The sequence below is a fragment of the Homarus americanus genome, unplaced genomic scaffold, assembly GCF_018991925.1.
Source record: "Homarus americanus isolate GMGI-L3 unplaced genomic scaffold, GMGI_Hamer_2.0 scaffold48226, whole genome shotgun sequence".
NCBI classification, from domain to species: Eukaryota; Metazoa; Arthropoda; class Malacostraca; order Decapoda; family Nephropidae; genus Homarus; species Homarus americanus.
Genome location: NW_024730579.1, coordinates 683,997 through 710,003, shown reverse-complemented (window position 1 = coordinate 710,003; position 26,007 = coordinate 683,997). Strand labels below are relative to the sequence as shown.

The following is a 26,007-nucleotide window of genomic DNA, read 5'->3' as shown; positions in this document are numbered from 1 at the left end:
TATTATAACCTTAACCTATTGTAGTTTGAAAATTTAATCAAAATTAGGAATATACAAACTGTTTCTACGATTCTACGTTTCTTAAAATCATTACATTTGTTAAATAATTGGCTTGTGTTTTTTTGTGACAACGCCGCGCCCTAACACCACTCGCCCCCCTCCCCGTCCATACCTCTTCTACCAACCCTCCCCCACCCCCCGTCCTCCATCTCCTGCTGTCCCGCGTTTTATTTTATTTATTTTTTACAATTTGCTCGCGAGGGTTGACCTAAACCTTTCCTCATCCTGTTCTTGCCTTCCACCCCACCCCAAGGCGTCGGGTGTGGCTGTGAGAGCGAAATGCACACTTCTTCAACAGAGGTAATTTTTAACATTACTGTCGTCAATCATAACCATTCCTCCCTTCATTATTAAGTTTTGTATTTTTTAATTAGCTCAGGTAATTTTATCTAACTTTGTGCAGAAAATGATAAAGGTAAAAGTAAAAATAAAGAATTTGTGGCGCTTCTAGATATTGGCGCCCTGGGAGATCGCTAAGTTTACCTAGTGGATAGCACTGGCCCTGAATATGGGAAGAAATTGGAGTACCTGAAGATAACCTGTAATATTGGGTAGGGTCATACTGGATAACACCCTTCTGAGAACCCAGCCAGGTGGAAATCGAACCAGGGTCACAATTGATGAAAGGCAAGCAGCATGCTGCCATTGCACCACATGTTCCTCTTCATGTGGGTTACATATTCATGATAATTATATGTGACTTCGCTAATACAAAACATATATTAAAATGTAACTAAGCGTATCAATAATATGAACAAAAGTACAACTGGTTTAGGCTGCATCACAGTCTATGAATACGGAATATAAAAGTTGCCCAAGAATTACACTTTCTCTAGTGTTCTAAAGAAAACGTAATTTAGCGTGTATTATAGGGATGAATTTAGTAAAAATTGGTGACTTTCAATTTATTTATCTATATATTATAGTCCAGGCGATATGTGCAAAAATATCGATGAATTGTGTATTTTGTCATAAATGCGTGTAACTTGGCACACCTCTTTATAGATTATGTTCGGTAATGTCTGAGAACAGCAATGCCACCAGAAGGAGTTGTTCGATTTCGTTTAGTTTTTCCACAGATGTTCTTATTATTATAATAAGTATTTTAAAAGATAGAGAGAGAGAGAGGGAGAGAGAGAGAGTACACACTGGAGGTGCGGATGATGGATAGAGAACGGAACTGGCTACTGTGGCTAGTAAGAGGGAGGGAGGGCGGGCGGGCGGGCATGGGGAGTGGTGGAGCGGTCAGTACTCAGTAGTATTAGCAGAGCAGCGACTAAACACTGTGGAGTTGAGTGTCCCCAGGAACTGACGTACAGGAGGCAGCTGCTGGCTCAAGTGAGTAGCCCAGCGTCCACCTTCTCTAGAAAGATTTATTAATCATTTATTTATTCACTCATTTATTCATCAAAAAAGAAAATTTTGTCGAAGGACGCAGAGTTCCGATGCGTTTTTTGGGGTCGAGTTTGACCGTTATCTTTGTGCCATAGTTGAAGTGGAAAAAAATGGAGATTAAGTCCATCAGCTCATTTCACTTTAAGATTAACCACCCTAACGCTAATCTAACTTAACCTAACCGAAACTATCCCCACAGGTAGGGTTATGGTATTTAATCATCAGGTGAAATATGCTGGGGCGCTATTCTTCAGTTGATCCCTAAGACACTTCCAGTTAGCGAGGAACTTAATGTACTATTAAAGAATCCGGATGTAAATGTAAAGATATTAATATATTCTACTTTCACGCCCTTACTGTACTCGAGGACGTATTTAACTGCACCTTTCTTAAACAATGACGAAGATGGATCTCGGAGATTCATACGTTAAGACTATTAAATCACGTACAGTACACTTGGCATCCTTCAGCACCAACACAAAGGTCGTCAATTGTTTTTCTTTCTTAGAAATTACCTGAGTGCCTACCTTAGATAACGATAATATGATGGATTCTTGGAGACTTTTACAATACATTTTTCTCTAAGCAGGGATGCTAGGGACTACAACAAGCGTTTGTTAAAGTTACGATACATAACTGAATATTTAAAGATTCGTAGATTAAATTTTTCCCGAAGTAGAGATGTAAAAACAAAAACACATCTGAGTGATTCCTTCAAAAGCAACGCATATACTCTTGAGTAGAAGTGTTTCTTTACCACCACTGGGGAAATTTATTCTGAGAGTGGGGTGGCGGCGGCTGTATTGTCTCAGCTGTTGTGAATAAGAGCAAACTCTGCGACTACTTTGAGACTCATTGGTTGGCCTCCTGTCCTGAGGGTCGTTGCTGCACCTTACAGCTACCCAGATGAAGAGCTGGCCGCACTGTCTCTTGCTATACCGAAGGTTTTAGTGATATTATACCCTCTCTGCCTCTTCAACAGTGTCGGTTTTTCCAGTGATAAATCTTAAAGTTCTGTCAGTAAATGTTGGTCGCCAAACTTAAAATTGTTGTAAAAAAAAGTGTTAAGAGCGTCATTCGATCTCCTGAGACACCCAGACCAGGTACCCCACCAAGCCTGAAGTACTGGTCATTATAAGGAAACTAAAATATTCATTAACAAAACACTGAAAATTGTGTTTAGTAACTTTGGCTTCAGTAAAACTTACAACATTCATATTAACGAGTTTCAGGTCTCCATAAATACTGGAAACTGTGTTATTATGTGACCAGCCTTATATATTTGTATGTAGTGTAAATGACTAACGTAATATGAGTACATCAATAGGCGTCACTCTTATGTCTGAGGGTTGGCGACCACGGCCTTCCACCACAAACAATTAAGGGGCTGTCTAAACCAATCAGCTCATATTTTGTGTCTCTCCGGGGACCACAAGTTTTGATTTCATTCACTCATCTCAAGTCTCTACCTATCCTATACCCTACAGGTCCCTCCAACCCTCAAGTACACCCACTAATATTTCTGCCATTATCCCTTTATCATTAGTAATATGGCCAAAGTATCTCATTTATTCTCAAAGGTCGCAGTATTGTTTCATTGTTTTTCTAATATAAAATTGTGTAAATAAACTCCTCTTTCCACCCAAATAAAAGGTTAATAAAGGAGACGCCATTATAATAGAGTATATATATCAAGAAGTGTTAATGATAAGTTAGGTCCAACCCCAAGCATTATACTGTTTCTTATGGTAACTGAGTGTTTAGTGAGTTGTTGCTCGAGGCTGTTGGTGGCGCGGCGAGGAAAGGAGAAGCAATGGTTGAATGTCTCATTGTGGTGAACCTGTACAGTGAAATATTATGACTTGAGTTAGTTATGAGTACACGGCCATTATCGACGGTAACAACAACGTCTACAGTAGCGTCGTTCGGGGGAAATTAACATCTGCAAAACCGCTAAACAAAGGCTAGAATTTATATTACTGCTAAAAATAAGCATTAAAATCTTCAGGGTCATTTATTTGGCTGAGTGCAAAAAGGGTCGAAATTGGCATTTTTGACATGGGCCCTTTTTGAACTCAGTTAGAGATTTGTTGCATGCACTGTTAGGATCCTCAGTGATGCCACACAAGAGCTCGACGCTGCAAGAGTGCCAGAAACAGTGACAATACATTTAAGGACTATACTCGCCGCTTATATGAGTACTGGATTTATTTTTAAGTTGCAGTACTGTTAGAAATGAGAAATGAATATTGTTCAGGATGTTAAGTACTGCTAGAATAGAGCCAGTGTCTGCAACCTAACTGCCAACAAGGGAAACATTACAATATGTTCACAGCCCAAATTTCACTCACTCTTTAACCTTGTGCTTTATATTAGTGTTTACAGCCTCAAGACGTGAACAAGACAAGGAGGTGTGTGGTGGTCATAAGGCAACTGGGTGTTAATGTAAACTCTAATGACTACCTTGCCCAAGTAGTTATTCACCCACCTCTTCCACATGACAATCGAGCATGAGCTACGAGACACATGGATGTATACAAATAGTAAGCGTATATCAATACTTTGTCACTTGGGATAATCATTTATAGATTTTCAGGAGGAAATAAATAGCAAGGTGCGGGATTACTAATTCTATCATATAATATTTGATCTCAGATATATACTATATATATTAACCAAACATTGAGAAGCAAGAGGCCAGTTGCACCAATAGTTGTAACTCCCGCTAGATGGCAACAGGAGTCCTGTAAATCCCAAACAAAAAAAAGCCCGGGTTGCTCTTTCATTCTAGGTGTGCGCGGGTACAGTAGAGGGTTCAACGGGTACAGTAGAGGCCTCAGCGGGTACAGTAGAGGCCTCAACGGGTACAGTAGAGGGTTCAACGGGTACAGTAGAGGCCTCAGCGGGTACAGTAGAGGCCTCAACGGGTACAGTAGAGGGTTCAACGGGTACAGTAGAGGCCTCAACGGGTACAGTAGAGACCTCGGAGAAAATAAACGGTAGGAAAACGAGTTAGTGTGATCCGACGTCAGGTGTGAGTGAGGGTCGATGTATGTATTGTACCTCGTAATCTCCACGCGTTTATTGGTCAACTAGACAACAATGGCGACCTTTCAAATGATTTATTCAACATTAACGATGGATAACCTGAAGATTAACGACCCTAATCTAAACTAACCTATCCAAACATAAGCTAATGCTATCCTAACCTAACCTAACTTAAACCTAACCTAACCTAAACTAACCTTTCCAAACAAAAGCTCATGCTATGCTAATCTAACTTAACCTGAGCATTTTAACCTAACCTAACCTGACCATTCTAACGTTATAGGGAATATATTTTCAATTTCTTTCCGTTCTTTTTTTTTTCGCCCCCCAGGCTCCGTTGTGGGTCGTTTGACCTGTGCCCGAGTGGGCTAATTCCCGTAAAAAAAAAACAAAAAAAAAAAAATTTCTTTCTCTCATTCTCCCTAACTCTCACTTTGTTTCTCTTGCTCTCACTTTCTCTCAGTATCTCCCTTTTGCCCTCACTCTCTTTCTCTAGCTCTCTCTTTCTCTTGCTCTCACTTTTCTCTCTAGCTCTCACTTTCTTTCTCTTGCTCTCACTATCTCTCTCTTGCTCTCACTTTCTTTCTCTGGCTCTCACTTTTCTCTCTAGCTCTCACTTTCTTTCTCTAGCTCTCACTTTCTTTCTCTATTTCTTAATCTTTCACTCTCAATGTTACTCTTTCACCTTTACACATACTCTGACTGTCACACTCTCAGCCTGTCATGTTCCTCCTATACGTTCACTAAAGTCATAGCATAGCATAGCATGACTTTCAGGGGGGCGTTGGGTGTGTCTCGCCTGTGTTGAAAGACATACCCACAGCCAAGGCTTCGCTGGGAACATCTATTGAGGTAATGAAATTTGTTGGGGTAGATGACGTTCTTTTTCCTCAGTGCTTCTAAAGGCTATTTGACTTGAATTTCCGAGTGAGCGAGTGAGTTGAGTGAGTGAGTGAGTGAGTGAGTGAGTTAGGGAGGGCAACTCAACAATCGATATATATGAACAGTATGTGACACTATAAAGAAAACATTTCCTTTCTTAAATATTCCTTTCAGAATCGAGCATTTTATTATTTTCTAAGGATTTTTTTATCTATTTAATTTTTTTTAGCTGCCCCCGTCCATACAGGCTTTTGTGACTTAACAGTAAACACACAGTCGCCTTTGAATGAAAGCTTTTATTCACCTTTTGGGAATCAAGTCCAAAAAAAAAAAGACGAATGAGATACAGTGTTGATGCATTCATAAACTTTTATGTTGGTAAAGGAAATTCGACAGCTGGTGACTCTTGTGGCCAGACTACTTGATGGAATGGTTGTATTCAGAGAGGGTCATGTAGTATAAGGCTAAAATATTTGGTGAATTATGATCAAGGGCGACTTATTGTACAGGTAACTTCAGTCAGGACAAACGCTGCTACCGGCTCGTTATCCTCTTCTCTCTCTCTCTCTCTCTCTCTCTCTCTCTCTCTCTCTCTCTCTCTCTCTCTCTCTTTCTTTCTTTCTTTGTCGGTGCTCTTTCCATTTTTCTATTATCTTTTGCTTACTCTCTTTTATCTTTCTCTTTCTGTTTACATATTCTTTTCTCTCTGATCACAATTTCTCAATTTATTATATATTTCTTCTCACATAGAGTCTGCCTTCACGTGGGGCCACCGTCACGTGCCCGTGGGGCTACCGTCACGTGCCCGTGGGGCCTGCCTTCAGTTGGCGCTACCGTCACGTGTACGTGGGGCTACCGTCATGTGCACGTGGGGCCTGCCTTCACGTGGTGCTACCGTCACGTGTACGTGGGGTCTACCTTCACGTGGGGCTACCGTCACGTGCACGTGTGTCCTACCTTCACGTGGGTCCTACCTTCACGTGGGGCCTGCTGTCAAGTGGGGTCTGTGTCACGTGGGTTCTACCGTCAAGTGGGGCCTGTCATCAAGTGGGTCCTGCCTTCACGTGGCTCCTGCCTTCACGTGAGTCCTACCTTCACGTGGGGCCTGCTGTCAAGTGGGGTCTGTGTCACGTGGGTTCTACCGTCACGTGGGGCCTGTCATCAAGTGGGGCCTGCCGTCACGTGTGTCCTACCTTCACGTGGGTCCTACCTTCACGTAGGGCCTGCTGTCAAGTGGGGTCTGTGTCACGTGGGTTCTACCGTCACGTGGGGCCTGTCATCAAGTAGGGCCTGCCGTCACGTGGGGCTACCTTCACGTGCACGTGAGGCCTGCCATCACGTGGGGCCTGTCGTCACGTGGGTCCTGCCTTCACATGGGACCTGCCGTCAAGTGGGGCCTGCCGTCACGTGGGGCCTGCCTTTACGTGGGGCCTGCCGTCAAGTCCTGCCGTCAAGTGGGGCCTGCCGTCGTGGGTCCTGCCTTCATGGGACCTGCCGTCAAGTGGGGCCTGCCGTCACGTGGGCCTGCCTTTACGTACCTGTCTGGGACGTGGGTCCTGCCGGGACCTGCCGTGTGGGGCCTGCCGTCACGTGGGTCCTGCCTTTACGTGGGGCCTGCCTTCACATGGGACCTGCCGTCAAGTGGGGCCTGCCGTCACGTGGGGCCTATCGTTACGTTTTTCCTGCCGTCACGTGTGGCCTGCCGTGGTGGTGGTTGCACAATGGCGGCTTAAATGATTAAATACAGACTAGCTTTTTTTTTGTTTATTTTTTTTTTTTTTAGGTTAAGGTGGGGAAAGGGTGGAAGGCATGCTGGGGCTCAAGGCACAGCCAGACATGAGGGATAGAGAAGTCACAACATATAGTCGTGGGGGGAAAGGTTGGAAAAGAAGTTTAATGAGTTAAACAGAGGGGGACGACATCCCTTGTTTTACATATTGCAGAGTTTGTTGGCTAACTAATCTAACCTAGGATTTAGAATGAGGTTGCACAATGGTTATTTTAGTAGACAATGACTAGATTGATTTTACAATTACAAGTTTATTAACATCTTATACTGTATTACGTTATGGACTCACTTGATTGTGACTTGTTAAATGTGAATTTATATCATCTAAGTTTTAATCTAAGGTGGATCACTGTGGCGGACATAGATGGGTCGCGGGTTGGGTTGTTGTAGTGCGGGCAGACTCCGGGGCCACCAGGCGTGGGGTCTCCCTCCGTTGATGTCTTCCCCGCGTAGGCGGTCTGGGCTGTGAGGGTCGTCCAGGAGCTTGTCCCAAACCTTCTTCCCTAGGCGATGGAACCTGAAGTTGAGGGCCTCTGTTTTATTTCTCAGGTGGATGGTTTCCACTGTCTCCTGGTAGGGTGGCGCTTGGCCACTGGCTGACCTCAAACACTTGTTTTGGAAGCTCTGTAGTTGTTGTAGTCTGGTCTTCCCGAGAGTGACGAGTGGTATAGATGGGTACTCCAACACAGGCCTCACCAGCGCCTTGTACAGGTGAACTTGTATCTTCTCAGGCATCAATTTAAAACGTTTTAATTTGGCTGCGGCGACTTTGGCTTTATTTAGTCTGTCCTTCACGTGGGGAATGATGCCCGTCCGAGAAATGATGAGGCCGAGCAACCTGCCTTGTTTAGAGTATTCAATCTCTTCGTCGTCGATCATCAATGGGGCCGGTTTGAATTTGGCTATGGGTATGACCCCAAATTTCGTTTTGTTTGTTTTTATTTTCCATTTATTTTCATACTCCGAGATCTCCTCTATTGCCCGAGCAGTGAGTCGCGCCATCCTTGCTGTGGACCTTCCTGGGCAGGTGACGATCTGTGTTACATCGTCGGCATACATGACGTACTCGCTGCCGACGATTGGGGGTGGCAGGTCAGCCGTGTAGAGTGTGTAAAGGGTTGGCGAGAGACAAGAGCCCTGAGGCACGCCACTCGATAATGAGAATTCTTCTCCAAAATGTTCTTGCATCTTGATTTTGGCTCTGCAGTCCATAATGAAGTTACACAGCAGGCGCGTCAGATTTTCGGGTAGCCCCAGTTGTATGATCTTATACTGCAGCCCTGCGTGCCAAACTTTGTCAAACGCTTTGCTGACGTCCCTCAGTACTATATTACACTGCAGGCGGCCAGTCATGGCATTGGCGATCTGCTCGTAGGCCTGAGCTATGGCGGTGGATGTACCTCGGTACTGGCGGAAGCCGAACTGGCGGGGATTATGCACGTCTTCGTCCTCCAGATACATCCGCAATCGCTTGTTGACTATTTTTTCGAAGATTTTGGCAGGTACCTCTAGCAGCGATATTGGTCGAAAGTTTTCGACTTTGTTTGGAGGCTTCCCTGCTTTTGGTATGAGGCGAATAACGGCAATTTTGAACATCTTAGGGAAGTATCCAGAGGCGAGGCAGGCGTTGCATATATGAGCAAGCCTCTCTATCATGTTGTCGGGGAGTTGAGCCAGGATCTTCTTGTTAATGTGACTTTGACCAGGTGATTTGTTTTTAAACCCTTTTATGACGGCTGACACATCTGCAGGAACTATGCGCTCCGTCAGGTAGCTTCCGTCAACCAGTCTAGTGAAGTCAGTCCGTGGGAGCGGCTGGAGCAGGTGCTGATGGTCCTGCAACTGACCTAAGATGTCCTCCTCAAACTCCCTGTCGAAGCCCTCGTTCTCCTGTTCACTAATGGTAAAGATCCTTCGTAAATATCGCCGATGTAGTTATTCTTGGTTTTCTTCCTCGAATATTTTTACGTTGTTTTGGTCGAGCAGGTAAGGGACCGTGCTAGAGGTGGAACCCATCAGTCGCTTGATCCCTTTCCAGAAGGCAGCAGAATCGCGGTAATTGTTGGCTGCCTCCCACACCAAGGCGGCCCACTTTTGTTCATGTAGACGTTTGCTCTCGTGCTGGATGTCCGTCACAGCTCCTGCGTCCACCCGCGGATACTGGCTAGCTGTCTCACGTGAGCGTACTGGACACTGAGCTGCCTCAGCTGGTGACTTGTGTGAGGATGGGGAATGGTCCTGTGTGTGGTGTTCGGGATGTTGTTGTCCATCTCCGTCTTCGCATCCGTATACCATTGTTCGACCGCGTCGTCGATGTCATTGGGGCTGGCTTCTTCCAGGTTTCTCCCCTGCTTGAGACTGAGAGACTCCTTGAAGGAGTCCCAGTCTGCCCGTTTGAGGTTTGACCTGATGTTAGCGGGGATCATAATGGGATTGGATGAGAGCGCCACGACGACTGGCAGGTGATCGCTGGTACTGATGGGTCCGGCGGTAACGTGCCTGTTCAGGACGGCCTCGTTGTTAGAGAGGATTATGTCGGGTGTTGTGGCACTGGCACGTCTGATCAATGTCGGGAAATCTGGCCCGAGGTTTTGCAGTTTCCCCTTCTGATGTTGTCATACAGCGCCACACCGACGTTGTTCTCATTACCGTGTCCTAGTATGGCGTGGCGTGCATTTAAGTACCCTATGATGTATGTTGGTTTTCTGTGGCGTAGCAAATGGTTTAGGTCTTGTTCGGGTAAGTAAGGACGTCTGGGAGGTAGGTACATTGTGCATATGATAACAGGTCCCCTAGTTGTCTCCACCTGCACTCCCAGAACTGAATCCTCGAAGTCTGGCAACACTCTGTGACTCAGCCGTGACCTGATGGCCACAGCGACACCATCGTTCAGCTCGCCCGTCATGTTCCTCTGGTATACAGTGTAGCCAAAAATTTTCAGCTTACTTTCGTCCTTTATGCCAGTGCTGTTTAACAGAATGATGTCTGGGTCTAATTGATAGTATAAGTTAGACAGTTCGTTACGTCTATTAAGGGACCAGTGTAGGACATTATGTTGGACAATTTTCATCCTGCTAACGACTGCCATTTCGGAGACTGTAGCTTGGGGCGTCGCTTGGAGTGTTTGCTCGGCTTCTGCCATTTCTAGTGGGACGGAACTTCTTAGCAGAACCTTCGGAAATCTGCTTGTCAGTCAATGGCGGGCCCTCGAACTTCTCGTCACCAGTGTACAGGAAGGTGTTCAGGTCCTGGGCCTGCGTGTCGTAGTAATCAACTGACGCTGCAGCTCGAGGGTCTTGTTCCTCTGTGGGGTGAGTCGTCATCATCTGGTCGCAGCCATTGACTGTGGTTGCAGTCCGATGGTCACTATCGTCGCTGGGAGTGCATGTAATGGGATCGCGGGCATTTACGGTGTCGTTGGAGCTGTGATCCCAGGGGGACTGACTGGCCACGTCGGGATTGCGGTTATACTGACTTTTGCCTAAGTCAAGGAGATCATGGTCTATTTCTGGCGTGGGTTGAGGTCGTCGATAAGTCGTTGAGTGGGTTACTGCCTTAAGGATTTCTTTTGAAGGGACTTTGTCGCTTATTTCAACAGGTGCAATGTTGTTCCTGGTTAGTGTCTCGTTGAGGTGTTTCGAGAATGAACCTGGATGAACCATGTTCATGTGATGGGCATGCAAGTAAGACAAGTATATAGTGGTGGCTTTGGACTCGTCCAGCTGTGGAGAGGAGACGCTCCTGATGCTCTCGGCCACTGCGTCCCTCATGGCGCCCAGTGACTCAGTAACTGCCAGTTTTATTGAGTCCTTGATGGTTCTTATCTCTGATTGCAGGACTTCCATGGTCTCGCTGACATTGTTGAGCTGTTGGGAGTCTGCTTGAGTTTCTTTTAGAGCGTCTTTTAGGGTTTGGCTGTAAGCCATGATCGTCGACTGAGTGGTCCTTTCTATGGTGTTAGAAATTTCCCTGGTTTCTTTTTGTTTGGTTATTTCGGTCAGTTTCTTCTCTGTTTCTTGAAGTACCTGTTTCCTGACCAGGCAGGTGGCAGAGAAGGTCCTGTGGTCACCCTCGCAGACGACACACTTTTTTATGGTGCTACGGCAGTCTTTGTAGAAGTGCTGATCAGATGAACACTCAGAGCATATGACCCCTTGCATGGGGCAGTTCTTGGTCATGTGGTCATTGTATTTATAGCACTTCATACATTGTTGGATGGGCGTATACTTTTCATATTCTATTTGGTGTGATGAGATGGAAGTGCCATATGCATAGAGCCCCTTCTCCTTCATTCTTTTTGCATCCGTTGTGTCTGCAAAGCGAACCTTGATTATATTATGGGCATACATAGGATACACCTCCACAACCTTGACATTGTTTTGCTTTTGTATTTCATCTCTTATTTCTTCTGCGTTATTTTCCACTACATATTTGTCTAACTTCTTACATACAAGGGTGAGTTTGGCGCCGTATTCCCGTGGGACAATGACCTCGTAACCGTTGGTTTTCATTTTGTCCATGGCACTAGACTTAAGTAGTTTATCAGCATCTTCATCTGTTTCTGTGAGGATGATGTAACCATCTCTCAGATCCACAAGTCTATTTATCCTCACCCTTCGGTCGCTCAATAGCCTTTTTAGCCGTATTCGAGACCCCTGGGTCGGGGTTCCGGAGATCTTCACTCTCACTTTGGCCATGGTCACTAACATACATGAATGAATGAAAATCCTACCTAATCTGTCCACCTCAGTTAAACCCCATGGATGCCGCTCCTTCTGTCTGCTTCCTGGGCGAGTAAAGACGGGTCTAGGGGTAGGGTGAACAGACAATCCCCTGGCGGGGGCTTAGCCAAGCCCTAACACCTAGCAGTGACAGGTTATGAAACACTGTCGAATCCCTAACAGAAAATGTTGCCACCCTTACTGTCTCGACTCAGCAGCCCTCTGAGGACCCCCTTGAGGCTCTGCCTGCAGGGTTCGCGTCGTTACCAAACAGCAGGGACTCTAGGCGAAAGGATAGGATAGGGAAGAAGCGCAGTGTACAAGAATAATGATATCCATGTACAACTACATGATAAAGCAGTCAGAACGGACCCAACGCGAAAAACAAGGCAGACAGTCGTAACGGTCAGCGATTTGAACTGAGCAGGGAGCGACGCGTGGCACGTCCGCTCGCTATGAAGGTTGGGTGCGCTCTGACAGACTAGCTAGGGGATGGATCGTTAGTCGAGTTTTTGCACACACTCGAAAACTGCATATTATACACACACACACACGTCACCATCAACCTCTCCTCCGACGTTGTCCCACCCCCTCCATTACTTTAGGTCCCAACACACTCCAGGTTGTACGTTCCACTAAGCTCCTCGGCGTCACCAAAGACAACAAACTAAATTGGAAACCACACGTCAGTGAAATTGTCAAATCCTCCAGTTTCCGTCTCCACCTCCTCCGCCGACCCAAGTCCCTCGGAGTTCCTGCCCCGAGCTCCTCAGTGTTTACTCAACATTCATACTTCCCAAGCTCACCTATGCCTCCCCTACTTGGTCTTCCTCCCTAAATGCCACACAACGTAAACACCTAGAAAAAGTGCAAAAGAAGGCATACAAGATTATTCTCTCCCCTTCCTACTCCACATATCAAGAAGCGCTTAACACACTGACCCTCTCGGCTTTCACTGACCATCACCACGATCTCATCTGCAAATTTGGTGAGAAGCTTCTGCACCATCCTCGACACCGGCTCCTACTACCACCCGAGATCCCTCGCCCGAGAATTGCTGTTCGACACCACAACCGCATCCAGTCCATACTAGCACGAACTGATCGCTATACAGTAAGAACAGCCCAGTCCCAACCATTGTAAGAATTATCAATACCTTGTAATCAACCAGTGTATTCACTCCCAGTCAATCTTACTTTTTGCACTGTCACTATGTTGAAATGCCCTGTAGTTTGAGCTTCTACCCACCTAGTTATTATATATATTAAATTATTTGTATCACTTATGTTACTTGTATATTATTTGTAAATCAAGAGACCCATTCCCCAATTATGTAGCAGTATATTTTCAGCCTTCCAGCTGCCATGCTCTTTCAATAAACCGTTAATTATTATTATTACACACACACACACACACAAGTAAACTGTATTTTATAATAATAATAGTAATACTAATAATAATAATAATAATTAATAATAATAATAATAATAATAATAATAATAATAATAATAATAATAATAATAATAATAATAATGGTTGCTCCTCGTGTAACGAGGATGGCCGGCCCAAGGGTCTCCTAGGCGTAAATTTGTTTAAGGTGCAGAAGCTGTCGCCAACACAACAACCACACCCTAAGTTAACGAGTTGCATTTCTCAGTGTCAAGGAATAGTCCGAGAAGACCGGACAACTCGCCAACTGCACTGGCTAACCATTACCCCGGGACACGATCCGCAAATCGATTAACATACAGGTCCCCAATTACTGCTGGGTAGACAGAGGCAAATAGCTTAAAGAAACTTGCCCATAGTTTCACCCTGCCTGGGGTTCGAAACCGAGTCTGCTCGCTTGCAAAGCGAGTATGCTGACCACACACACACACACACTCATAAACTGCATATTATACACCCACACCCACACACTACATACATATTTACAGTTCAATGAGTTGCGGAGTACAGCCCAGCAAAAGTTTAACAGGGAGGTTGCGGTACACCCACGTGCGTCTGACCAGTCATTGCTAAGTATGACCTAATATTACAAGTCAGTCTGAGCAGATTATGTGGGCCATTTACTTGTACCGGCCAATTGACTTGTGAAATTTACTTGCTCAGATATTTTATCTACTTCCCGCGAACAAATTTAAGAGGAAATTTGCTCGCACCGTTTTTGTTCGAGGAAAGTTAAATAAAAGTTAAATAAACATTTAAAAACTTTATTGTCTATTAATTTACAGATCACTTGTCTCCATCCAAATGCTTTTTAATCTTGCTCTTCACCCATCCAATGGCTTCCTATACACGTGGATGTTTTTACTCCAATTTGTTAAGCAGGGATAACCATAGCTTTGACGTTAAGATATGGCGTCCGGTTAAACACACACACACACACAGAGCACCCTCCCCTGCTGTTGTTTTTAGCATCAGGAGTGTGTGTATGTAATTGTAATAAATAATAATAATAATAATAATAATAATAATAATAATAATTAACGGTTTATTAAGTTAACGTGGCAGCCCGAAGGCTGAAAATATACAATGAATAGAGGTTGTAGGTTACATATGGTGGCAGCGGGGAGTGGGTCACTTGATTGACAAAAGCTTTCAAAGCGAAAATATAATAAACAGAGTCAACATATAGATTAACTATAGATCTGGTAGTGTTTGAGCTGGACTTGTAAACATTCTTGTGACCTGATGTTGGCGCTCACTGTCTGGATGGCCGTTGCGTCATACCTGGTTGCTAATCCGCTGCCTCACTACAGCTGCAGATCCACCTCGTGGTCCGGGAAGGTCCTTCAGCTCACACAGGGTGTTGGAGATGGTTCTTGTTCTTCCTGTGATGTAGTTTGGAGTCTTTCTTGGCTTTTCACCCAGTGTTGGTGGTGGTGCGTGTACGGCGGACTGGGTGTGTCTGGTCCTGTCAGGTCAACATTGACCGCTAATCACGATCGTCGCTGTAACAGTTGTTTCTTTGTTTTGAGTTGAAATTGTCACTTTTGTATATCAGTTGTGGGTTGATCGTCAATCTTTGTACTGTTGGTGGGAGGAGATGGGGAAGGGGAAGGCCCGACAAACCAGGCTGGCAGCTGTCTCAATGGTCAAGAGACCACGGGCAGCGCCGACGTCCTCATCCTATGAAAGCTGGAGATGGAGTGTGTGACGAAATGTAAACTTTCCCGAGCCACGACACATCTCCGACGGTCATGAGCGGATCATTTTCTCACCTTGTTTTCGTAATACTTCGTTTATTCCACGTTTCCATGTATTCAGTACACCTTGTAATGAATTATAAATTATACTGTCTGCATAAACTAACCCATACATAACGTAGCTTATCTGCACACCTAAACAATATGCTTACCGACAAGGTAGAATTAGTTGTATTAATAGAATATCAGTGTTGAAACCTTGTTATTTTTCTCATCCCAGGTATGTGATGAAGATGTATCCCAGGCCAAGAGAAGGAGCGCTGCTGCAGGCTCTTGTTGACCTGCTGCTGGCCACGGCCCTCACCACTGCTGCCCTAGTCAAGTACACCAAGGTTAGTACCAGGACCAGGCAGCTAGGATGAGGCAGCTAGGGTCAGGCAGCCAGGACCTGGCAGCCAGGACCAGGCTGGCCCTTATCAGCCCCCCTCCCCCCGCTGGTAAGCAACACAACACTGACCTTGGTGTTGGCAATACTGGTGGAACTATTAGCGTTAACAGTAGTCGTCATAATACCCACCTTACCTTATTTACCCAATGGCCACCCACTAGAGGTGGCCATGCCAAGGGAAGGAGGCCAGTGGTCTGTGTAGGATCCCTCCATTGTTCTTGATAATTTTGTCAAGGGCAATTTTGAAGCCCAGTACTGTACTTGATTTTGGGCAAATTTCATCTCGCAGTACCGTTTGGCTGATCTAATATCCTGTTTGGCCAAACTTAGGGCTCTTTTGTATACTATATTATATGCACGATGCCCTGTTCTCTGGTATTTTTTCTTACAGGCTTCCGTAGATCTATGATTCACCCACCTGGTCTTACTCCCTCTTCTCTTTGTTTTCCGTGGTATACATTCCTCTACTGTTAACTCAAGAGTCTGCCTCCTCTTTAACGGTTCCCTCCCAGTTAATCCTCTTGCAGTTTGTCTCCCATAGTAGTATCCCTGGTTGAAGTCATAGTATTCCTACTCAACTACTTTCTCCCGACTAAAAAATAACTCAACACTGCACAAAATAACCATCGTATGACGTACAGTATTACAAGAAAATAATATATGTTCTGTTATCAAAAAGTCTAATGTTAATATTATAGATAATCATTACACATTAATCATTGCCTCAAGGAACACCCTGAAAAGATGTTAACAGAAAATAAACTCGAACCCTTGACATATTGTTGAGAGATGCGTGTGTTACCGCTGTACAACCAACACCCCACACGTACTACAGCCATTTTATGTACTTATTCTCGTAATGAACAATGTTTCGATTCCTGTTTTTCCTTTCAGTTGATATTATATGGTGTCTAATGATATATAGTGTACAGTAAATGTCTTCACTGTTTCCCTACTTTTTCTAAACACTTGCTGAATCAGTATTAACTATTATCATGATTTTACTGAATAAAAGCTAAAGTGAACAGTGAAGACGAGGGTGGCAGATTATTATTATTATTATTATTATTATTATTATTATTATTATTATTATTATTATTATTATTATTATTATTATTATTATTATTATTATTATTATTATTATTATTATTATTAAGAGAAATACCTGTCAATATTCACCAGGTAGTGGCCAGTTTTCCATCATCCTTGTCATCGTGTCAGCTCGCTTACTACGGGCCATCCTCTTTTACTAACACCCGGTGTGGAGCGCTCTGTAACCAAACCCCATCCTGTAGACTCTTCTGTACGACGGGTGAGTCTCTGGTCAAGAATGAGGGTGTGGTGTGTGTATACCAGAGCAACGTGGTATGTAGGTGTGTGTGTGTGTGTGTGTGTGTGTGTGTGTGTGTGTGTGTGTGTGTGTGTGTGTGTGTGTGTGTGCACACAGAGTAGTGTAACGCGTCAAGTGTGGCAGCATAATGTTAGTGTTAAGGTGTAAGCACTGCTTGCTTCCTCTCGCTATCAGCTACCACCGGTGGCTAGCCCTGGTGGCGAACAGGGAAGCATCTTGCAGATGTCCTCCCCTGCCAGTACACAGCCTCTTCACTATCAAGATTCCTGTTGTGCCTCCTCGTGGCAACATACGGTAACTAGGTGCCTCGTGGGCACAGGCTAGACCAGCGGGGGATCTCGGATCAGCAGTGGGCCCCAGAGGGACGGTGCATAGGACCACTGACATGTGGACACGTCCTGGTGCCTTGCGAATTAACCTTGGTAGGTATAAGTCTACGGGAGTAAACCCCGAATGAAAAATCTGCGGGGGAGCCCCGCGACAGGGAGACATGCTTACAGAGCTCCAGTAAAACCCAACAGCGGTGTAGGCGGAAGAGGTGACTAACATAAGAACCCAACGACTACACCGGCGAACGAAGGCAACGCATGATGGATAGGCTACTAAGGCGAAACCCCAAAACTGGGCTATCGGCAGTCTATTGCAACTCTCCCTCTCCCCAGTCGTTCCAGTGGTGCTGGATCAGTAAAAGGGAGACGAGTGGCGAAGGTGACAGGCAGAGATGCCTGTCGGGAGTCTCTTGTCACAACTCTGCACATGGGTGGCACAGATAAGATGGTTGTTTATATACTGGGACCTAGGCAGCACTGTAATCCAGTTCTGTCTGTGCGACTGAGCAGCCCTTTCGAGGAGCCACTCTGCTCTTCCCACATGGGAGGGGGCTAGAAAAAGTGCCCCAAACATAGCCTGCCTAAAACTCCAACCTGACTGGGCAACCGCACCCAGTAAGGTCATCCTTATGCGGTCGAAAACACAATCATAATCACAGATCAAAACAAACACAGACTATACAACCTCTCATGGTCATTGCTTGGAATGTCAGGACCCTTCAGGATACTGTCACAAATGAGCGTCCTGAAAGAAGAACTGCCCTTGTGGCAAAAGAGCTGGCTAGGTATAACATTGACATAGCAGCCATTAGTGAGTCCCGGTTCCCAGACGAGGGTCGACTCATAGAACGGGGTCTGGCTATACCTCTTCTGGAAGGGTAAGTCTGCTGTGGAGAGAAAACAACATTTTTGGAGTTGGCTTTGCTATCTACCAATGCATCCTACATATGTTAACTTAAATGCGTGTTGGGATCAACGAGCGCCTCATGACGCTCTGAGAAGATAAGGTTGTGCTTCCAGATGACTGCAATGCCAAAGTTGGTAGAGATGCTGACATTTGGCAGGGAATCACAGGGAGAAAAGGACTAGGCAAGTGTCATCCCAACGGCCTACTCCTCAGCAAGTGTGCTGCACCCATCCTCACTATAACCAATACCTTGATTTAGACACACCGATAAGTTCAAGGATTTGTGACAACACCCACAATCCAAGCACTGGCACCTCAATGACTACATCATTGTCAGAGAAATAGATCATCGAGATGTCCTATCACCTGATCCATGCGTGGCTCAGACCACTATGACACTGATCATAGGCTTGTCAGAGCCAAGCTGTCACTTCACATCGCCCCAAAATGGCGAAGGCAACAAGCCTTCAAAGATGTTTTAACACTAAGCGTTTGGAGGATCTAGCGATAGTACATGCTTTCAGAGAGCAGCTCGAACATGGGCTGATAAACAACCCGACAACAAACTACCCAAATCTTAGTGCCGAATGGGGTATTCTCGATACTGTCATGACAAAAAACCGGCCAGGTCGAAAGAATACTCCAGGACCTTTTGATGAAAATGACCCGGAAATCAATGTACTCATCGATGATAAACGTGCTGCTTTAACTGACTGGCAGAACAACCCTCAGTTTCGAACCACAAGAAAGCTGCGGCACAGTGCGAACTTTGTAATCTAAAGAACAAGTGGTTGAATTTTTCAATTCGACTGAAACATTTTAGCGGCTAATCACTCATGGCACAGCCCTCCTCCGCTCATCCAACGGTAACTCCCTAATTAAAGACGAAGAAGGCCTCCTTCAGCCCTGGAAAGAGCACAACCAATCGCTGCTCAATCGAAACTCCGAAGTGGATGTCCTGACTACCCAGCAGGTCCCTTAGCATCCAGAGCTAACCCATGTCAGCTATCTTCCATCTTTGGTTGAGGTGTCATCAAACAGATGAAAAATAACAAAGCCTCAGGGCCTGATGGAATTCCAGCCAAGGTGCATAAAGCAGGAGGACCTCTGCTTACCAGCCGTCTCCACTCTCTCCTGGAGAATATATGGGAAAAGGAAGAAATCCCCCAGGCTCTTAAAGAAGCCTCCATCGTCAATATTTATAAGAACAAGGGAGAGTGGTCAGACTGTGGCAACTACCGTGGGATCTCGCTGCTGTCCGTAAATGGCAAGATTATCACCCGAGTCCTCCTAAACAGACTTCTTCCTGAGGTGGGAAACTTCCTCCCAGAATTTCAATGTGGCTTTAGACCATCACGTGGAACCACTGACATGTTTTTTGATGCCCGTCAGATACAGGAAAAGTGCAGAGAACAGCATCGTGACCTGCACATGGGTTCATCGACCTAACCAAGGCTTTCGAATTGGTCAACAGGGAAGTCCTCTGACGTACCCTCAGCCGTTTTGGCTGCCCACCAAAATTCATCGCCATTGTGAGGCAACTCCACGATGGCATGAACGGCAGCGTCCTGCACAATGGCACCCAGTCTGAGTTCTTCCCCAACCAGGCGGGGGTAAAACAAGATTGTGTACTGGCACCAACTCTCTTTTCTATTTTCTTGGCTGCCTTCCTTACTCGTACCAATGCCAATGCCAATGCCAATTTAGTCGGTGGGTTGGGCGTCGAGTGCCGGATGAAGGGTCTTTTCAACAAAAGACGACTCCAGGCAGGAAAAATATGTCGGCAGCTTCCCTTACTGAACTTCAGTATTCAAATGACCTCACCCTTGTCGCTCACACTGAATGCGACTTACAGGTTATCCTGAAGACCTAAGCAGATGCGTATGCACATTTGGCCTTGAGGTGAATGTACGAGAGACTCTGATTCTCTTTCAACCTGCCCCTGGTTCAGCCACACCTCCATCATCCATCCAGCTTAACAGTACTACCCTCTCTAATGTTACCCACTTTCAGTGTCTCGGCTCCCTCCTGTTCACCACTATGGACATCGATGAAGAGATTCAACATCGAATCAGATGTGCATCTCAAGCTTTTGGCAGACTCCATACCCGTGTCTTCAGCTGTAGGGAGCTCAAATTATCTACAAAGTTGCCCGTATATCGAGCAGAGGTCCTCCCCACCCTGCTATATGGCAGTTAGACATGGGTCACACAGGAGGCACCTCAAGGTACTTGAAAACTTTCATCAACGTAGTTTACGTTTCATCCTTCGAGTTCGCTGGGAAGACAAGAAAACAAATGCCAGTATTCTCGCAGACACCAACTGTAGGAGCATCGAGGCTACCATTATCTATGAGCAATTACACTGGACTGGTCATGTTACCCTCATGGACGACAGTAGAATGCCACAGCAGCTACTTTACAGTCACCTAACGAATGGTAAACGTAACGCTGGCGGGCAACTGAAAAGGTATAAGGATGGTCTTAAGACAAGCCTGAAAAAGTGCCAAATCGACCCCCTCACCTGGGAGACGATTACTCCACACCGTAACGCTTTAAGGATCGCCATACGAGAAGGTGTCAATAATATCGAGTTAGCGTGACTGCATACCGAGGCAGACAAGCGCCAACGTTGGAAAGACGCTGCCGCTGTCCCTATAGCACTAGATTTGGCCCTCCACACGTGCAACATCTACGGTCGGCAGTGCAGGTCCCGTATAGGACTCTCATGTCATCTCAGAGCTCACTAACGAAGGTGACACCCTTAATGGTTCATATCATTGTATCATAGCTGGGTGATTGTCATACTCGATTCCTAGTGACAGCAAAGTAGTAAGTAGTAGTAGTAGTAGTAGTAGTAGTAGTAGTAGTAGTAGTAGTAGTAGTATGTGAAGTTGGTGAGTTTGATGATAGTGTGTGTGTGTGGATGATGATGGTTTGTGTGTGTGTGCGTGTGGCGACCTGTGGTGTAATGGTCAGCATGGTCGCCTCGCAAGTGAGCGAACCCGGGTTCGATCCCCGGGCAGGATGAAACTATGAGCAAGTTTCTTTACGCCATTTGCCTCTATCTACCCAGCAGTAATTGGGAACCTGGATGTTAGTCGATTTACGGATCGTGTTCTGGGGTAATGGTTAGCCAGTGCAATTGGCGAGTTGTCCGGTCTTCTCTGACTATTCCTTGACACTGGGTGTGTGTGTGATGGTGATGATGATGATGATGATGGTGTGTGTATTGTTTCAGGGGTAAGTATGTGTTTACACCTTCAATGTTTTATTTCTCTCAGGTAATTTCAGTGTGTGTTAATAAGAAACAGTAAGGTATTATAAGTATGACAATTATGAGCCATCTGAGAGCACAGCATTTCGGCCAGCTTTAATGATTAAGGTGCTAGGATGTCAACAAATAATGACATTCAGTTAATTTTGTTCCTTAGGAGGTGTTGTAGCAGACATTATCCTTGTCCCCCTGAGGTGTTTACTATGTCTCTTAGTGTTTGTGTTTCCAAATGCCCTTGAGGAACTACATATACACCAGCCTGTACTGCAACGTCTTCTGTAGGAGCCATGGCTGCATCCTTCATCATGTGTGTTATGATATTTTTTTTCCGGTTTGTAGGAGGACTTGATAATACTGTCTTGTGATGTCTCCTTTTTAGTTCGTCCTGCAAGTGGGAGTCAGCCATTATGGTGAAGAATACAGATGTGTGTGCAGTTAAGGTGGAGTTTATACTGTTGTTTTGTATGTATGTACTCCTCAAGGGACTCTGTAAGCAGAGCAATATGAGACTTTGTAAATACCTTGTATAAGACTCTAGTTTGCCCAGCTTGTGTTTTATATCTTGGATCTTGGGTGTCAAACTGCTCCTTAAATTCTTCCCGCAGCTGACGGCTGCTACTTGTTCAGTTCCAAAGTGACCGATGGTTGGCTAGGTGATGGAAACGACAGCTACACCTTCGACAAGTGTTACTCTTCCTTCCCTCTCTCTGGTGAGCTGGGCGGAAACGCCAACACCTCCTCCTCAACTGTATTCGCTAATAACTTCCCCATGAACCCCATTTCTGTGAATTACTTCTGTACCACACCCGATCTTGGTTGTTTTGAGAGCATGATAGACAGTCCTCCCTGGTGGATGGTTGACTTCGGGACGCCCACGAAAATCTCCACTGTCACTATAAGTTATGCCTATCTCATAGACAGTAACGTGCAGTTCCTTCTGGGCAACGATACCATAATGAACAACAACCCTGCTTTTGTGACTGTGTACACCACCACCCCGAAAGGCGGCCTCCTGCTCACCCCCAGCGATCCAAAAGTGGGCAGGTACTTCTTCGTGACGGAGCCAGCAATGTCCGATATTGGTATCTGCGATGTCTGGTTCCACTAAGGGCGAAACCATAAGAATAACGTTATGATGAGGATTTACTGGTGCCTGACTTTTCCCCCAACTGACATGGTAGTTGTAGCTGCTCCAGACGACCTACAGTAGGGGGCAACAGTGGACCTCTACTTGTGGTTTTAGTAGATGAAAAGGGCGCGAACACTAACAATGTCTGATATATTTCTTCAATTTAGTTAATGGAAGGTAATGGATGAATACGTCAGCTCTTGAATATTTTATATCTTCCTTTATTTTCATGAGTTCAAGGGTGAGTGTTCCCCTCCATACCACAGTGACACGTTCATGGAAAATTAACGCATCATTGCATCAGGCAAACTTTCGGTCACCTGCTTACAACACGAGCAGTCATCAGCGCCTGTCATTAACAGCTACAGACTTGGACGAAACCTCACCCGTCTTGTCGCATTAACTGGAGAATGAAGGAACACAGAAGGAAGAAAGATGAAGACGAAGAAAATAAATGGGAGGAGAGAAAGGAAAGGTGGTAGTAAGAAATGCTTGTTTGTTCACGAAGAATACAACTGGGTCGCAATAGTTCCCGTAACAAGATAATGTTAACACAGACACCCTTAACATTATCGCCTCAGTCAATGTATAATAATATATAACAAATGTTGCCTGTGAGGATTGTCTGGATAACAACAAACATCTTAGTTTATATTAAAAGATTTGTTTTTTGAAGTTATGTGAAAAATGACGCGAACATCACCTGATGTTTATCGTGTGTGTGTGTGTGTGTGTGTGTGTGTGTGTGTGTGTGCGTGTTATAGCAATTCACGGTATTGACAAATAGAGCCATAAGCCATATGTTGAAAATATACAAATGATATAATTGGTACATATACAGTACAGTATTATAGAACGGTAGGTGGAAGAGGGTTACTTAACAGTTAGAGTACAAGAGTGAGATTGGTAAGGAGTGAACACAACTTTTCTACGAGTTGTTGATAATTTTTATAATGGTTGGAATGGTGGCTGCTTATATAGCGTTCAATACGTGGTCGTTTGAGCTGGATACGGTTGTACAGTAGTGTCGAACAGCAATTCGTGGACGAGGGATCCCAGGTGGTAGCAAGAGACGGTGGTGAGGATGGTGTAGTAGGTTCGTCCCAAACTGACAGATGAGGTTCACGGTGATGATAAGAAAGAGATGGGAGGGTCACTGTACCGAGAGAATAGTCTTCTGTGTGTGTGTGTGTCTGCGTGTTTGTGTATGTCTGTGTTTGTGTCTAGATTTTCACATAAGTTCCTGTATTTTATAAGCAATAAGCACTAAGTGAGTTGTGGTAATCTATTTTCAAGTACTAACACAAAAATACTTGCTGTGTTGTCCCGTCCTGAAGATGTCAGTCATTATACACCTTAATTAATGTTTACCTTTACTTGTGCTGGATCATCTGAAGACTAGTCCCTGTCAGTTTATCTCACCTTAAATTGATACATCCTAACAGTACCTAAACAGGGGGGTTAGGTTAGGGTAGGTTACGTTAGGTTAGGTTAAGGTAAGAGGTGTCTATACTTCATGTGATCCTTTATGCTTTAATTATATACCAACAATCACGTAAGTCTTGTCTTCTGTCATGTTATGTACACACACACACACACGCATACACACACATTCAGGGTCGTTGAGAAAGCCTCACTGTGGGCTCTCTGTTTATCGATGACTCTGTATACATAATTGACTACACACAGAGTTATATTAATGATCACCAAGTAGGTTTTACAGTTCAGTAAGTAATGGACGTTATGACATTGGTGTAAGTTATGTGTAATTTATAGATACCTAGATTATATAAACTTACAGAATATGATTCATGGAATGTTGTACGAGTAATTGCTTTCCTTCACTGTGTATTTATGTGTTGTAATAAATAAAAAATAACAAACAACATACAGGTGTTTTATTATACCGAGTAATAATAGTTCTGACGTCATTCAGTACAGGTGCACTAGAAAAAAACACACACCAGGTCACACGGTACAGGGAAAGCTACACTAACCAGGTCACACAGTACAGGGAAAGCCATACTAGCCAGGTCACACAGTACAGGGAAAGCCACACTAACACGGGATACTAACCTTGATGATTCACCATGTACAACATTTTCTTCCACCGTCGATTAAGTAAATTTCCCTCACTCACGCCATCCCCCTAAACCACACCTTGTTGGGGGCTTTAATATTAATCATCTGCTTTAATCCGCTTTCTTTGTGTTGCTTCCTTTTTCTTGTTTGTTTTACTAACCGACCTCAGATTCTTGGGGGGAAATAATGATATACTCTTAATACTGCTCTAGCGTGTGTTTACGATTCATTGCTGATCATGGTGGAGACTTGAGCGGTAAGCGATTCAGGGAAGTTATGATTTGTAATAATAATAATAATAATAATAATAACATAGTGAGATATAGATAGAAAAGACAAATAAGCTTTACCCGAGGCGCCACTCTATCATAAAGTCTTGACACAAACATTACCGGAGAATTGTCACACCTAATACAAAAGACCGTATTGGTGAGGTAGTCCATGGCAGGAAATTAATGTTAATTTCGACTAGGAATATTACCAAGGTAGTGGCAGTCTATCTATCAAGACTTTGGCCCTGCTGTGACTGTCCTATGAGGGGTCGTAGGTACAGGGGTTGTAGGTGCAGGAGTCATAGGTGCAGGGGTCGTAGGCACATGGTGTAGGTGTAGGAGTCGTAGGTGCAAGGGTCGTAGGTACAGGGGTCGTAGGTGCAGAGGTCGTAGGTACAGGGGTCGTAGGTGCAGGGGTAGTAGGTGCAGGGATCGTAGGTGCAGGGATCGTAGGTGTAGGGGTCGTAGGTGCAGTGGTCGTAGGTGTCGGGGTCGAAGGCTTAGGGACACCACGGAACATTGCAGTAACTATTGCCCATCACCGGGGCAACGTGGAGCACTGTACATATATTTCAACAATGTGGACGTAAATATTCGTGCAGCCATGTAAGTTATTAACCTCCACCAGTGTTTTGTTAGGGGTGGTGGTGGTAAAAAGTTCTTAGTGGCGCTTAATAGATCAGTGGTGTAGCGATATATTTAACCTATTCTTAGGAAATTTGGAGTAGTTTATATAGAGGGACAATCATGTACGTAATTACAAAACACCTCGGTGTGCGTGTGTGTCCTCACGCCATCATGGGCCACCATAGCATAACACACATTTGTTCTACCTGCTCAGATTAAAATACACAAGTATTTAGACACACTACCTACACCACACAATACATTATACACGGATACAACCAACACACACACAGAACGCCCCTCTATAGAGTGCACAAACCTTTATAAATGGTAGGCTTCCCCCCTTACTTCAATATAGGTCCTCGTGGCCAAACAATCAACAAACATGTAATGCTTCACCAATACCGTAAACATCAGTTGCTACAGTAGTGTCTTGTACATCACCCAAGTAAGTTTATATGACAAGACTGTATCCCATCAAACATGCGAGGGTCTGCTGTTGACGTTGGTCTCGGAGTTTGGGAAAGTGTTAGTCGACGAAG

At 44.8% G+C, this 26,007-nt stretch overlaps 1 protein-coding gene across 1 annotated transcript; it reads left to right on the top strand.

The window, feature by feature from the left end:
- The first annotated feature begins 1,311 nt into the window (after window positions 1-1,311).
- On the top strand, window positions 1,312-24,362 carry LOC121867028. Its single transcript, XM_042366770.1, has 4 exons — window positions 1,312-1,398; window positions 15,325-15,436; window positions 16,675-16,804; window positions 21,961-24,362. The coding sequence occupies exons 2-4, from the start codon at window positions 15,332-15,334 to the stop codon at window positions 22,461-22,463; spliced, it is 738 nt and encodes a 245-aa protein (XP_042222704.1). The 5' UTR covers window positions 1,312-1,398; window positions 15,325-15,331; the 3' UTR covers window positions 22,464-24,362.
- The last annotated feature ends 1,645 nt before the right edge of the window (window positions 24,363-26,007 follow it).